The 16,097-nt window shown below is 43.3% G+C and overlaps 1 protein-coding gene and 1 long non-coding RNA gene across 2 annotated transcripts; one reads left to right on the top strand and one right to left on the bottom strand.

Annotated features, from left to right (window-relative positions):
- Positions 1 to 3,639: 3,639 nt before the first annotated feature.
- Positions 3,640 to 15,533, top strand: LOC147106734 (troponin I, fast skeletal muscle-like). The gene is made up of 5 exons (XM_086007807.1): positions 3,640 to 3,748; positions 3,853 to 3,984; positions 6,639 to 6,728; positions 11,364 to 11,546; positions 14,315 to 15,533. Exons 1-5 carry the CDS (start codon positions 3,737 to 3,739, stop codon positions 14,402 to 14,404), a joined length of 507 nt encoding a protein of 168 aa, XP_085863933.1. The 5' UTR covers positions 3,640 to 3,736; the 3' UTR covers positions 14,405 to 15,533.
- LOC147106735 (uncharacterized) lies at positions 6,828 to 14,337 on the bottom strand. Its single transcript, XR_015080981.1, has 2 exons — positions 14,254 to 14,337; positions 6,828 to 9,903 (listed from the first exon to the last, which is right to left on the bottom strand). It is a non-coding gene; the product is annotated as an uncharacterized LOC147106735 (long non-coding RNA).
- Positions 15,534 to 16,097: the final 564 nt, after the last annotated feature.

Genomic DNA, 16,097 nt, shown 5'->3' with positions numbered 1-16,097 from the left:
GGAGAACAGCAGGTGTTGGGGACAAAGGGCAAGGGGATAATTATACATGAAACCTTGCTGGAGAAGGACTGATGAACCAAATGACCTTTCCTAGCTATTGGGTTTATGTTCTTATGCTGTGTTCTTAAAAGGAAAGAAAAAGAGAGAATACAAATAATATGCACAGTTACTAATCAAGCTGAGGCCCAAATCATAGGTTCTGACTAAGGGGAGAAACTACTCCCCCATTATTAAAGTTCAGGGAAGGGTGTAATAATTGCCTTTGACTTACTCGAGCTCAGTGCCTAAATGGTACAATTAAATGGTACAATGTTAAAGGAGGTGCAGGAACAGAGAGATCTGGGGGTGTATGTACACAAATCTTTGAAGGTGACAGGACAAGTTGATTAGGCTGTTAAAAAAGCTTTATAAATAGAGGCATAGAGTACCTCTATGTTGTTGCAAGGAAGTTATGGTAAACCTTTATAAATCACTAGTTGCGCAGTGTGTTCAGTTCTGTTTTCCCAATGATTCATGGAAGTACAGTATCTCTGTAATCTCCTCCAGCCCACAACCCACTGAGATATCTGCGTTCCTCTAATTCTGCCCTCTTGAGAATCCTTGATTATAATCGGGCCACCAGTGCCTTCCGTTGCCTAGGCCCTAAGCTCTTGAATTCCCTGCCTAAACCTCTCTACCTCCTTTAAGACACTCCTTAAAACCTACCTCTTTGACCAAGCTTTTGGTTGTCTGCCCTAATCTTTTTGTCATATAATACTCCTGTGAAGCGCCTTGGGATGTTTTACTACGTTAAAGGCGCTATATAAATACAAGTTGTTGTTGTTGTTGTTGTTGTAGTACAGACTGGGCACTCAGCCGAGCCACATAGGCCAGCTCTGGGAATTTTTAAATTGTTAGGCTGTATAAATCCTCCCCAGCCATCAGTAAAGATCAGTGGTCAGAACTAAAAGTTTTAATATGCAACTTTTTGAACAAACTCATTAAGTGCATGACTACGTATGTGTTGATGTTTCTCTGCTGTCACCACTGCCTCAGAGTTCATCTCGCAGGTTATATGCGGCAGATTCCACGACACTGGGATTCAAGGCAAATTTGAATCACTTCCATTTAAAATGGTTCAGTATAATTAAAAGAGAGTGTTAAATAAAGCCCATGAATTCAGTTAATATATACCAAGTTTTCCACTGGTTACTAAAACAGAGATTGTACCGTTGCTTGAGTTGTACCCTCTTTGTTTGCTGGTTGTAAAAAGCTGCATGAAAGGGCAACCTCTGCAAAGTATTTTACTGAGGCAATGAAACCACAAACCATCCATTATTGCATCATTACAGGCAGATTTACCACACTTCATTTAAATTCCTACAGCTGATTGCAAAGTAACTTTCAATCAGTCAATTGCCAATTGATAACACCAGGGATCAATCTTAGCTACTGACAATGCCATTAAGTGAACACGCAATCTTATGATAGAGCCATCCACAGTTTGGGGAGGATATAAGCAGTACGTCACCACAATATTAGTTCAAATGTTGTTTATTAAACAGATTTCGCAATGGCTCAGTGGGTAAAAACTCAATGTGGAACGAGCCCATTCGGTACAGAAAGTTCCCAGCTTTGATCCTCTTCCTGTACTGAGTTAACTGTTCGCAGTTGGATATTGATAGGAGTGCTATAAATGCCCTGAACTTTCAGCCGACTCAGCCTGCCAAGACGATACATACAAATTCTATTACTGTATTATTAAAACTCATTCATACCCTACAGACTTTATCTGTCACATTTTTTGGCTCCTTCTTGAAGATAGCAACCCATACTGAGGTATGGTTCCACAGGTGCCAATCAGCCTCTGGGATAGTGTTCCAGTGGTTTTAACCCCAGCCTTAGAATAGCATCCCCTACTTCTGGCAAAAAGGTAATCCCAGAGTGGAACAAGTTAACCTCTGTTAACATGTCAATTTATATATAAATATAAAATTAGACATGAGGGAATGACTTAAGACTATTCAAGAAATTATTGCTCTGTAATCACTTCTGGGTGTCTATTATTTTCTGAATTGTTTACATGACTCTCTCGAGGATCTTTCCTCCATTTTGAGAATATATTCTCTGAAATCTTTCCATATTATTAAACTGCAAGGTAACATGTGTGGCAAGAAGCCTCAGTAATATACTAAACAACAATGGTCAAACAAGCTAATACATTTTTTTATATTCAGTAGGGGATGTGGGTGTCACTGGTAAAGCAGACTTTTATTGCCCATCCCTAGTTCCCCTTAGAAGATGGTAATTGGCCTTCTTCTTGAACCACTGTCGTTGAGTGCTGAAGGTGCTCCTACAGTGCTGTTAGGTAGGGAATTCCAGGATTTTGATCCAGCGACGATGAAGGAGTAGCGATATATGTCCAAGTCAGGGTTGTGTATGACTTGGAGGGGAACCTGGAGATAATGATCTTCCCATACACCTGCTGTCCTTGTTCTTCTAGATGGTGGAAGTCAGAGGTTCTGAGAGGTGCTGGTATAGAATCCTTAGTGAGTTATTGCAGCGCATTCTGTAAACAGTGCACACTTCAGCCACGGTATGCCATTGGTGAAGGGAGTGAATATTTAGGCTAATGGATGAGCTGACTCCTTTATTCTGGATGGTGTCAAGCTTCTTTAGTGTTGTTGCAGCTGCACCCATCCAAGCAAGTGGAGAGTATTCCATCACACTTGTAGGTGGTGGAGAGTTTTTGGGGAGGAGTCAGGACATGAGCAACTCGCCACAGGATATCTAGCCTCTGACGTGCTCTAGTAGCCATGGAATTTATGTGACTAGTACAGTTGCATTTCTGGTCAATGGTAGCCCCCAGGATGTTGATGAAGGGTCCTTGGCGATGGTAATGCCATTGAATATCAAGGGGAGTTGGTTCGGCTCTCTCCTGTTAGTCTGGAGCCACTCTGCGCATCGGTTAGCAGGTTATTAGTGAGTAAGGGCCGCTTAATTACACTGGTGATGACTCCTTCCATCACTTTGCTGATGATTGTGAGTAAGCTGATAAATAGCTGTCAGAATGTCGTTAAAAACCCAACTTGGTGGGACTGGAGTCACATATAGGCCAGACTGGGTAAGCATGGCAGGCTTACTTCCCCAAGGCATTTTAGTGAATCAGTTTTTATGATAATATGACAGCTTCATGGATACTTTTACTGATAACAGCTCTTTATTTCATATTTATGTTTTTTCACTGAATTTAAATTGGTTTGGTGGAATTTGAACTCATGTCAATTTAATCATGGTAACAACCAAATTGTGCTTCAGGTGCTTTACTGGTGGTGGAACACACGGGTGGTTGGGTTTGGGTGGACAGCTAAAATTCCACCGTCAATAAAATGGCTACTTAAGTCACAAGAATGTATGTCAGTCCAATTTTCTTTTAGTGGAAAACCATTAGTGAAGTGACAAGGCTCATGGTGCAGATAGTCAACAAAGTTGGAAAAAAAAGACAGAAGATTAAATAAAAAGTGTTTGGGTGACACCAAGCCTGGGCCTTAAAATAGTGGGTTGTTGCAGAAAGGTTTGTTGGAATCTTATTCCAAGATGAATTGCTGAGCTGGAAGTTATTGCACACTAACAGCATGTTCCTCTGCTCTGCTAGCTATTTGTATTAATCTGGTTTTAACTTACCTTCCAATCCTTCCTCCCTTTCTCTGTTCCTGTATCGCTACAGAAAAAATCCAAGTTGACCTCTTCTCGCAGGATGCATCTGAAGGTAACTTTTCAGTCTTAACATGTATTTTCTTTATACTGATTGTCTCATACAATATGTTAATTGTTTCCCATTTAACTAATTGCTTCATCACAACTGTATTTCAGAGTTTGCTGCTCTCACTTGCCAAAGCTGCACTTGAGAAGGAAGAAGCAGAACAGATAGCGGAGAAGGAGGCCTTTATGGCAGAACATTGTGCACCTCTGCAGTGTCATGGGCTTTCAATGGCAGAATTACAGGTTATTTAAAGATCATTTTCTTAAAAAGAAATCTATTTTTCTTTTTGCTCTGAGAGGCGCACAGCATATAGAACTGAAAGATCTTAGATTGGGAGCAGGGATCAAGATTCATTGGCCAAGGCAATGTTGAGGGCAGTTTTCAATTTACTAGCTTGGACAGTAATCTGGGTTATCATTGAGAAAATGAGAATTATTGGTTCATTTACTAATAGTCAACTTGCTGAAGCTCGCAAGGATCATCCCCTGCCTCAGAACACTACGCCTGTTATGGACGATGTTGAGCAATAGGCAGCTACGTGTCCATTTGGGCGACAAAGTCAGCTCACCCTGGTTCCTCAACATCATCATTTCGTATGGCTGATGTAGGTGTAGAGCAACAACTGTAATTTTACATTTAGGTGTTAAGCCAGATATTTGCGCCAGGAGTAGCGGAGTGTATCACTGAGATGCCTCCTTTGTATTTCTAAATCGGGCATTGAGTCATTATATGTTCCATGACCTGCTCTGAGTGACCACAATCGCACGAATGGAGAATTGAAAACTCTCCAGTGTGCATCAAGTATCCATATCTGCCATGGTTTGTGCGGATGTGGTTTACGTGTCGCCCATAAGCTTTGCAGAAGATCAAAGCCAGGGATCTTCCACATCGGGTCTTTCACGAGGTGTTTGTTTGTGACTTCTTGTGAAGTCCAATCGGTTTTCCAAGCATCATCAGGGTTGACGTCACATTGCTGAAGGTTAAGCGCGTGGGTCCAACCCAGCTTGCATGACTTCAAGCGATGATGGGGCACGTTGGTAAGATCCTGGTGGATGGGGAAACATTTGTTTTCCACAATTCACTGGACTTCCCGGAGGGTTGCTGCATTGCGGCGTATGGATGGGGGAGAAATATGGGATAGCACGGGCAGCCAGGGTGTTGGGGTCAACTTGAGGGTTCCAGTGATGCACCACATTTCATTTGGACATCAACAAGTTGAGTGTTGTTCCTCAACAATGGGCTGCCACAAGTCTCAATACTCGTGCCGCTGCACTTCAATGTCTCCACGAGCGACATGCCGCCTACGAAGCCGCGCAAGTTTGCATATGTGGATGACCTCGCCCTGGCAACGTATGCAGCCACTTTCAGACATTGAGTCCACCTTGAACAGGGACCTAATCACCATGGAGGAATAATTCTGGAAATGGAGGGTCAAGCCAAACCTCCACAAAACAACAGTCACTGCATTCTATCTTGATAACAGGAACACTAAGCGCACCCTGAAAGTGACCTTCTGCGGCAACACTGTGCGACATGACCCCACTCCGATCTATCTCGGGGTGAAGCTGAACCGCACGCTAACTTTCCACAACCATTTGAAGAAGGTGGCCGCCAAGACGAAGACAAGGGTCAACCTGCTCCAGAAACTGGCAAGCACAAGCTGAAGAGCATCAGCCTCAGTGCTACGGACATCAGCGATGGCCCTCGTGTACTCCATAGCCGAGTACTGTGCACCAGTATGGACCAAAAGCAGCCACACTCTACTTGCGGATGTCCAACTGAACACTGCAAAGCGATGCATCATTGGAACCCTCAAGTCGACCCCAATACCCTGGCTGCCTGTGCAGTCGCACATTACTCCCCCATCCATTCACCACAATGCCACAACCATCCGAGGAGTCAAGTGAATCGTGGAAAACAAACGTCTCCCCATCCACCAGGATCTCAACAACGTGCCCCACCACCACTTGAAGTCGTGCACACTCGTCTGGACCCACGCGCTTAACCTTCGACAATGTGACTTCAACCCTGATGATGCTTGGAACGCCGAATGGACTTCACAAGAATTCATAAACAAACACAGACCCAAAAACATGATTTTCAAAACAAGTGCTTCTTAAGAGGGTGACTTTCCCACATGCACTTGAATTCTTGTTCCCTTCACAACCTAATGACCTAAGTTGTAAAATTTAATACAATAATTCACAGATCACGTACCTGTATAAAACATCCATCAGCAATTTTTGTTTTTCATATTTTTCCTTTGCTAACCTCTCCCTCATTGTAGCCATGCCCCAGTTGGAAAAGTAGGCCTCCTCCTAAGGGTTTCTGCATCTATTCTGTTCTACAATTGGACCCACAGGGAATTGCTGACTTATGGGTGGAGACAGGTATTTTATCCATTCGTTTTGGTGGATAATATGAAGGCAAACAGCCTTGAGAACTATTTAAACTAAAATATACAAATTAGAATAAGATTTTTTAAACTTTCTGCTCTTGCGATGTCGTAACTTTGCCAGAAATCCAGCGTAAACAGGGTTTCTGCCCCACTTCTGGTGAAATTGCAGTGACGCAGCAACAGCGCATCTGAGACAATTGAGGGCCAATGAGTAAACTTGCACAACGATTCATCTCCTTCATTTTGACTTCTCGTAGACTCTTCCACAGCTCATCAATGCTGGCTGGCAGTGGAGGAATTCAAGCAGAACTTTCTAGTCAGTCAGTTATTTCTCCCCATTTGGGCTTTACTGCTCCATCCAATGCAATTCCCAGCAGGCCCTTTTGTCAATTTCAGTGATAATGCGGGGTGTGCTTTAAACTGCACTGCAATTGTAGAATGAAAAGAAAGACCCAGTGTCGCCACAATGTTGAATTTTCTCACTATCTATCTCAACAGGACTTATGCAAAAAAATTCATGCGAAGATAGATGCGGTTGATGAGGAGAGATACGACATGGAAATCAAAGTTTCAAAGAGCACCAAAGAGGTAATGGTCACCTTTAGAAGTATCCCCCATGTACAACCGCAGCGTGTAGTGTTCCTTTTTGGAGAGACATTTTAGAATGATACCATCACTAATACAATATGAAGTCCTTATAAACATTTTACTGTATCATATGAAAAAAATCAGGACTGTAAAGTAAAGGTTAACACTGGAACCAAAAACACAATTAAAGGAAACAAGAAAACCAATGATATTTACAATGAATGGCAATCAGAGTGAAATTGGCCAATACCAATAGCTCAAAATGTACCGATAGCGAATCAGCAGCTCGCTTCACACCGCGCCCACTGAAGTCACTGCCAATTCGCTATCCTTCTATTTTGCACTACTGGCGTTGACCAATTACACCCCCTAAATCTTTTTAACAGATCATAACATAATAAAGAGTGGAATGAAAAAAGGCCATTTCGCCCTTTATGCTCACTCTTTCCACAAGACTATGGACTATCTACTCAATCATGGACACATTCCCACCCACTTAATCTGCAGAAATACTTGTTGATTCCCCCAAAGGTAAACAAGTACAACACAATATTCATCTATCCCCACATTGCCACCGTTGAACTTACACTTGCCACTCAAACATTTCTCTTTTCTCTTCCTCCAATCGGCCTTAGAGCAGATGAACCAATGGAGCGGATTATCCTCTTCATTGCATCTGAGGAATGCTCAGTTCCCAAAGCAGCAAAGAGCAAATGAGGGTGGAGTCCCACTGCATCAGGTCTCTGCTTCCACAACACTTCCCCAGGATTTCCAGGGTTCCTTGGATCACTATAACTGGGCTTGCACATGTAATAGGAGCAGGCCCAACATACCAATGTAAATGAGGCAGCAGTGGGCATTCCCAACTTCCCTCTGAATTCACCCATGGGACACCCAATCAGAGGAGCTCCCCAAGAACTATGGTGATGGGGGCTTGCATGGGATGGCAGGAATGATGTATGAGGACCTGGGATGGCAGGAATGACGTATGAGGAGAGATTGAGTCGATTGGGCTTATACTCGCTGGAGTTTAGAAGAATGAGAGGGGATCTCATTGAAACTTATAAAATTCTAACAGGACTAGACAGACTAGAGGCAGGAAGGATGTTCCCGATGGCCGGGGGGTCCAGAACCAGGGGTCACAGTCTAAGGATAAGGGGTAAGCCATTTAGGACAGAGATGAGGAGGAATTTCTTCACCCGGAGAGTGGTGAACCTGTGGAATTCTCTACCACAGAAGGCAGTAGAGGCCAATTCATTGAATATATTCAAGAAGGAGTTAGATATATTTCTTAAGGCTAAAGGGACCAAGGGATATGGGGAGAAAGCAGGGACAGGGTATTGAATTTGGATGATCAGCCATGATCTCATTGAATGGCGGAGCAGGCTTGAGGGGCTGAATGGCCTACTCCTGCTCCTATCTTCTATGTTTCTATGAACTAAAGCGTTTGTGGGGGTCCTGGGAGCACCCTGAAAAAAGAACAAGGTATTTAAATATTCTCTGGAGGATCTCCAGCAAGTGAGAATGGCCAAATGCCAGCCACCAGGAATGTAGCTGCAAGCCTCTTGAGCCTGCGGTTACACTCTGCTGCTGCTCCTCAATCCCACTGTAAGGCTCTGCCAGGGCAGGCCTGTGCCCAGAGGTAGTCAGACCATGTAAATGTTCTGGCCCAGGAATCGAGTCCTTCCCTCACAGGCACAGTGCACCATTGTGCCAGTTAGTTGCCCAGCAGGGGCCTGGGAGGAAACTGGGCCCTCTGCTGTTCTGTGTTGTAATTCACCATCAGTATTTACCTTCAGATCTCTGCCAGAGCTTCTCTGCAAACCAGCTGCTGGAAGTTACTGAAAAATATCCTGGGTAACAACACCTCTGATTTCTGTGGGAAGCTTATGGTCTTTGCTCTGCCGGTTTTCCCAACAGCGCAGCTGTGCTCTGAATCTTGCCATGCTTCAATGTGCTGTGCCACCACAGAGCTGTTAACCATAGTTCATATGAAGAGATTAAACTGAAAACACATTTGGTGTTCCACGTGAAAGTCAGGAGAATATTTCATTGCTGAAGTGTCAAACTCAAATCTAGATAGTGAAGACCATGTCTTCGTGGACATCAATTGTCTCTTCCAAGGCTTTAACTAAAATGAAAAGCTTTTTCCAGTAAGAGGTTGCATTATGGAGTAGTGCTTTACTTTACAATAGGTTAAAATTTGATTAGTATGGTTGTCAAGTATATTGTTGCCACCGAACGAACCAAATCTTATGCTATTTCCATGTAGTAGAAAATATATTGGGGTAGAAATTAGTCTGGGCCCCAACCAAGAGGCCTCAGTCACGCCTCCAGAGGTAGCTCGTCCCACAAGAAAAATCGGGTAACTTCCGGAAGGGGGCTTTATAGCAGACAATGGAAGGGGGGCCCATCACAATGATTGTGGAGCCTGGGGACGGGGGGGTGGTGGTGGGGGAGAACTCCACTTCTCCTTGCTCCATGGAAAGGATTATTCAAATAGAAAATTTAAATTAACTTTTAGTTGGCAGCCACATGGGCCGCTGAAGAATCCTGAGCAGGTCAGCCCAACGACATAGATAACAAATTTTGTAGAGGGGTCCTTCAATGGTGTTAGGCCCCTCATTAACATATTCAAGGGTCCAACATCTGTTTTAGGCAGTCACCCAGGATGCCTATAAATGGGTACGACGAAATTAGCAGTTGGCCTAACTCCTTCGCAGATTGGGCGCAGGCCGTCCCACTGCTAAATTGGTAAGCTTTGCGCCTATTTTACACCCGATAAACGGGCGCAGCGCATTCCAATTTCTACCCCATAGAATGTAGAATACTTGTTTGGGGTTGCTGATGAACACCACTTTAGGAAAAATGGTGTCAAACTTGTCCCAGTGAAGTCCAGCACTGGAGAACAGAGATAGAAGCACTTTTGATATTTACATTGTCCTCACTTTTTAATGTATCTGTTATCGTGGTAATCACTTCCACAAAGGCGTATGGATATCCAATGTATTACAACGGTGTAGCTAAATGTCCACAAACTGCTATTGCCCACTGCAAGGTTTCAAGTGATCTTGCCAGACATATCACATTACTGTAGTTGCTTTTCTGCAATACAAAGTAGCTTCTTGTTCATTATCTGTGATTTAACATCCTCTCGATGAACATCAATGAAACTCTGGAGAATAAATAGAAAGCTGAGTTATTAGTGAAAAGCACATATAATTAATAAGTTACATTAAACACGATCTTGAAAGTTACATTTTATCTTAGCAGAATATAACAACAATTTCAATATCACCCCTTAATCTATATTCAAGGGAATACAAGCCTAGTCCATGCAACCTGTCATCATAATTTAACCCTTTCAGCCCCAGTATCATTCTGGTGAATCTGTGCTGTACCCCCTAAAGGCCAATATATCCTTCCTGAGGTACGGTGCCAGAACTGAATGCAGTGCTCCAGAGGATGTCTCCCCAGAGCTCTGTACATCTGTCACATCACTTCCAGCGATTGTATTCCAGCCCTCCAGATAAAGGCCAACATTCCATTAGCCTTTTTAATGATTTTTATACCTGTCCACTAGCTTTTAGTGATTTCTGTACTTGGATCCCTAAGTCTCTCTGCTCACCCACAGTTTCTAGCTTTTTACCATTTAGAAAATACTCTGATCTACCTTTCTTAGGTCCAAAGTGGATGACCTCACACTTTCCCACGTTGAACTTCGTCTGCCGCAGTTTTGCCCACTTACTTAATCTATCAATGTCCCTTTGCAAATTTCTGCTCCCATCTACACTGTTTACTGTGCCACTAACTCAGTGTCATCAGCAGACAGAGAGGAACTGGGAAACAATAAGTTACAGTAGAAGACAACCTGATAAGTCTTGGGCTTGGATTTACCTTTGCTACTCTGCCCCAATTAGGGTGGGATAGCAGTAAAAATAGCCAGAAAAATTGTGTGAGGAGGCCTATTGCCACGTCCCCACGCAACCTAAATGTTATTCCCCCTACCCTATCGGGGAAGCCACCAGCTGCCCCTTCACTGCTCTGCCACATGTAAATGTTGCATGGTGGTAGGGCATGGAATCCCACCCTATTTCCCTGCCTCCCGCCACTGATAACCCCATCATGAGGGATCACCAGGAGGGACAGGTGGCAGTAGGCCCTGTGGCAGGAGCCACAATATCGCTGAGCACCATGTTAAAGGGAGAGAGCCCAGTGGTCGGCTCCTCGCCATCTCTCAGTGCTCATCATCCTCTCTTAAGGCTTGTCATCTCTTCACTAAGGTACCGAGCCTTTTCTGACATTTTCTATAAAATCTTCAGGACTCTTTTGCTCCCTTTAATTGCTCCGGTAGTGATTGACTCTTTTGTACTGGTGGGAATTCCATCAGAAGCCTACCCTGCATAAATAATCAGCCCCAACTCAGGAAATAAGGTTGGAGTCGGGGCAGTGGGTGGAAGTTCCAATCCGACTCTCCTCCAGCAAGAGTAAGAGAATACAGACCTGATTTCAGCACAGTGATGATGCAGGAACCAGGAAGAATTTATAGGATGGTGTATTTGCAGCCTACGATTTATTTTGGGCCATTTCCTATTTACATGTAAATGTTAATGCTTGACTCTGTCAATGTTGCAGATTGATGACCTGAATATGAAAGTCTTTGACCTGAAAGGCAAGTTTAAGAGGCCACCACTCAAGAGAGTGCGTATGTCTGCTGATGCCATGCTACGCGCTCTGCTGGGCTCCAAACACAAGGTGTCCATGGACTTGAGAGCCAACCTGAAGCAAGTGAAGAAAGAGGACACTGAGAAGGAGAAGGTAAGGCAACATCCTTGAAAACTGTGGCTGAACTTTTTAGTTCTCCCTTTGATAGATAGCAGCAGTAGCTCTGCACGGGCCACCTGAAGTGAAGACAAGTTTTTGAAAGAAAGTTCCCTCAGCCTGACTGAGGTATTAAAGAATCTGACCTCACTGAAGTTCCAATGTCAGATCACAAAGGTACAAGCTGACTAATTCACAAATTCAAAAGTAAAATACTGTGGATGTTGGAAATCCGAAATAAAAACAGAAAATGCGGGAAATACTCAGCAGATCAGGTAGCATCTGTGAAGAGAGAAACAGAGTTAATGTAAGGTCATCTGATGGAAGGTCATCGACCTGAAACGTTAACGCTGTTTCTCTCTCCACAGATGCTGCCTGACCTGCTGAGTATTCCCAGCATTTTCTGTAATTCACAAATTATTTATTTTTCAGGAACACTGTGAATCTCTATCTTCCCTTTGTTAAATTTAATTTTTATTCCTCCGATAGCTTCCATCTTTTAGACTTTCTTCCATCTTCCAGACCACTTATCGTTCTCCAAGGCCCACATTGAGTCCTTGCCATTAGGCAGTGTAATCAATCTCTAGAAAATCCATAAGTAGAATTGAATTATGTCACCTGTTTCCCCCCCCCCCCCCCCTCCCTCTGCCATGAAAAGTGATTAGCCTGTGATCAGTACCTCCTTGATAGCCAGACTGTGATTGGGAACTCACTCCATGGGAAAATCATGGAGAAGTATCTATTTCTTATTGTTTTGTGCATATTATGCAGGTGTGTCAAAAGTGCTGCCCCACAGGACCACATGCAGAATTCAGCTTTCATACTTGGAATATGCAGTATCTTTTTAATAATGAAATCCCATGTCTACGTTAAGCCAAAGACTTAACACATTTGCCATATGAAAACCGCAAAACAAAACTTTCTACAGCCTTTTTTTGTCAAAGTATGAAGTCCTACATGTCCCTGCTTGGTCCCTGCTTGGGGTGACAGTAGGGGTGTGACAATTGACCTTAACGTCACTGACTAAGAAGGGGAAAGTCAGCAGAGGTTTTTACTCCTGACCATTACCCAGCAATTCCTGCTGGAAGTATGTATGTATGTAAACTAGTTGAGGCATGATCAGGTTTGGCTTTGATGCACTCCAAGTAAAATAGCTTGCTGACACAGCATCAAGGATCACGTAAAAGAATGGACATCTGTCTAAGTTGAACTAACTGATTGCAAACTGCAAATTTAGTGCTTCAGTTCCCAATTGTCAGCCAGAATTTCTTCGATTGCTTCATGTTAGTTTAGTGAGTAAATGCATTTCGTGATGCGGTGCTGTGTCACACACACACTAGAAGGTCCCAGGGTTAGTTACCAGCCTGTGTTGAGTTAGCTGAGCTTGAGCAGCAGCAGCAGCAGCAACAACATTACATTTATAGAATGCCTTTAATGTAGAAAAATGCCCCAAGGCACTTCACAAAGCAGTGAGGAAAAAAACACAGGTGTTGAGCCAAAGAAGGGGAAATTAGGACGGGCGACCAATAGCTCGGTCCAAGAGGTGGGTTTTAAGAAGGATCTTAAAGGAGGAGAGGCAGAGGGATTTAGGGAGGGACTTCCATAGCGTGGGGCCTAGGCAGCTATAGGCCCGACTACTGAGGTAAAGGGAAGAGGGGATGTACAACAGGAGTCGGAGGAATGGAGAAGTAACACTTCAGCCTCCAGAATTAGTCTCAGTGGGAGTAATTTTAACTTTTGCTGACAGTGTAAAATGGGCGATATCGGATCTGCCGTTCATTTTACAACTCTCCCAATTTTCCATCGGAAGAGGGATGGAACAGGCAGCCGATCTGATATTGGCTATTTTACACTATCGGCAGAAGTTAAAATTACTCTCAGTATTTCTGAACTAGGGATAAAGGAAGAAAAGATCACCAGGATTCCTATCCCTATTTAGTGACTCCTTCAGGGAAGTGCACCTATATGGACATCTGACAGGGGCAGAAGCAGGCTCGTGGTAATGCCCACACAGTGCTTGCCTTCACTGTTTCAGTTCACATATGAAGAATGACCATTCAAGCAAAATACTGGCGCAGAGCCAGTGCTGTACCCCAGCTTGAGTCAAATGCCTTCATGAGAGGAAGGCTGAAAACTGAAATAAAATTTACACAGAATTATATTTGTGTTTCTCTTGCTGCAAATCCCAAAATGGTTGTGGGGAGGCAGAAGTTACATCCCCCTTCACTCTTCTCTTCTGAACGTACTGGCTTGGTGTCATATTTGTCCCTGAAATGGGCTTCTGACCACATATCCACAGCATAACAAAGACCACCTACTTCCACCTCCGTAACATTGCCCATCTCTGCCCTTGCCTCAGCTCATCCACTGCTGAAACCCTCATCCATGCCTTTGTTACTCTAGACTTGACTATTCCAACGCACTCCTGGCTGGCCTCCCACATTCTTACCTACGTAAACTTGAGGTTATCCAAAACTCGGCTGCCCGTGTCCTAACTCGCACCAAGTCCCGTTCACCCATCACCCCTGTGCTCGCTGACCTACATTAGCTCCCAGTTAAACAATGCCTCGATTTCAAAATTCTCATCCTTGTTTTCAAATCCCTCCATGGCCTCGCCCCTGTGGGTGTGCCCATGTATTGTACATAGGTATTTTGTGTTTGCTCAGTGCTTCTGATAGACCCAGGGAAGGAGAAGCCAACTCACAGCTTGTGTCATTGTTTAGCTGAACCTCATCCTTAAATTTCACAAATTACTCTCACTGCAGGATCTGCGTGATGTTGGAGACTGGCGTAAGAATATTGAAGAGAAGGCTGGAATGGAAGGCAGAAAGAAGATGTTTGAGGGCGCTGAATAAAACTTGCCTCCATAAAACCAAATACTGTATTACATTTAATATTTGTAATAAAATATATGTAGGTCAACTTTGTTCTCATCAGTGTTGGAAATGTGTTGTGCTGATTTAGTAGTCCCATTTGCAATGAGAGGATAACATGGCAGTTGGAATGAAGGGGTCGAGATCTAGATTGAACTTAGTCCATCTTTTTACTGCTTGACATCGGGCCATAATTTGCAGGGCAACGAACAATGTCTGCCATTGGTTAGACTTGTCCTTGCCCATTTAATCGTATGATATTTTGAACCACAAGTTGTGAAAGTGCGAGCTTATAACATCGCAGCGTGGGAAACTGGACATCTGGGTCCTTGGTGAACAGGGAAAGCAACTGCGTATCTCTTTAACCAATCAGATTGAAGGATTGTGAAGTTAACTGCGTAATGACTAAGAAGGAAGTGTACATTAGAGTGAATGAATACAATGACAAATCAGGTACAGAAAGAGAAATAAAGAGAGGGAAAGAAAGATTGGATTATAGAGAGAGAAAAAAAGAGACAGAAAGCAAAAGTTATAAAAAATGTAATTTTTAATTTTACATTTTAAAATCGCCAACAACAATAAAACCTGAAGGAATGAGACTTCACACTTGCAATAGTTAATTTTAAATGCCAGAGAGGTTGACTGGCAGTAATTAATACTTATCACATCATTAAAAGGTTACTTAGACTGAAATGGACAAGACTTAACTTTCTGTGGTGAGTTTAGTTTGTATCTACAGCATCTTCACACCATTCAATACATTTCAACGCTGAGCCAGAGGTGAGATACCGTTTTTGTAAAGCTAACGGAGGAGCGGCGCATTTCAGACCACAACTTTTGGATTTCCACGTTTAACCATGAATTTGCCATCGCCTGAAGTTGCTGTACCATTGACGTATAAATAACGGTGTGCGCCATTAGTCTCACTGTTCTTTTGACAGCAAATTATGGCCCATCATGTATCTCCATGCAGCCCTAATACATGTTAAGTGTTCGTTATTTTGGAAGACAAAAAGGTACATAATAACTTATAGCAATTGTAAGAAAATTTATTTTATGATCTATGTACTGCGCATCTAAAGTTACAGTGTAAATAAACTCTTCAAAGCAGGCTTGATTTTTTAATCATGAGTATTCGGAGGCTTTTTTTGGTCACTTCTGCTGTGATGTAGGATTCTCATGCAAATGCATGGAGCAGTGACCAGCATCTTTGTGCAGTGTTCTCAATGTCAGTAATGGAGCCTATAACCTGTCAGTAGTGGCGGCGGTTGAGCGGGGGTGGTTTGGCTATAGGGTGACCTGGGTAGAAGGCTGCATTCTACCTGCACGGCCAGAACAATGATATTGCAGCCTAAAGTGTCAGAGCCTAATTTCTAGCTGCAGCACCCAATTATCCATTGTCAACATAAAGATGCACAGGAATCCCACCTGCTGCTTTCTGTTTGCAATCACACTACGTTAGGGAGGGAAGAAGATAGGGACATGGAGCAAAGGCGAGGTGATTCTTCATGGGGACAAAGCAAAAAGCTGACAGTGCCTGGGTAGTAATAAGAAAAGGTCAGCATGGATTTAGAAGAAGGTGCTGCCAGAGAATCTCCTTGATCCCCTTGAAAATGTTACAAATAAAATAGTTAAAGAAGCTCCTGTGATACTTATTTTATCTTTCAGAAAGCGT

Source organism: Somniosus microcephalus, chromosome 15 (assembly GCF_052327205.1).
Source record: "Somniosus microcephalus isolate GS21.2 chromosome 15, FLI_Smic_1.0, whole genome shotgun sequence".
NCBI lineage: Eukaryota > Metazoa > Chordata > Chondrichthyes > Squaliformes > Somniosidae > Somniosus > Somniosus microcephalus.
The sequence above is the reverse complement of the archived record's forward strand: the minus strand, read 5'-3'. Positions and strand labels throughout refer to the sequence as shown.

Excerpts from the sequence above, each read along its gene's own strand:
- LOC147106734 (XM_086007807.1), top strand. Across the intron at positions 6,729-11,363 it reads TTTCAAAGAGCACCAAAGAG|ATTGATGACCTGAATATGAA; the intron begins GTAATGGTCACC and ends TCAATGTTGCAG. Across the intron at positions 11,547-14,314 it reads AGGACACTGAGAAGGAGAAG|GATCTGCGTGATGTTGGAGA; the intron begins GTAAGGCAACAT and ends CTCTCACTGCAG.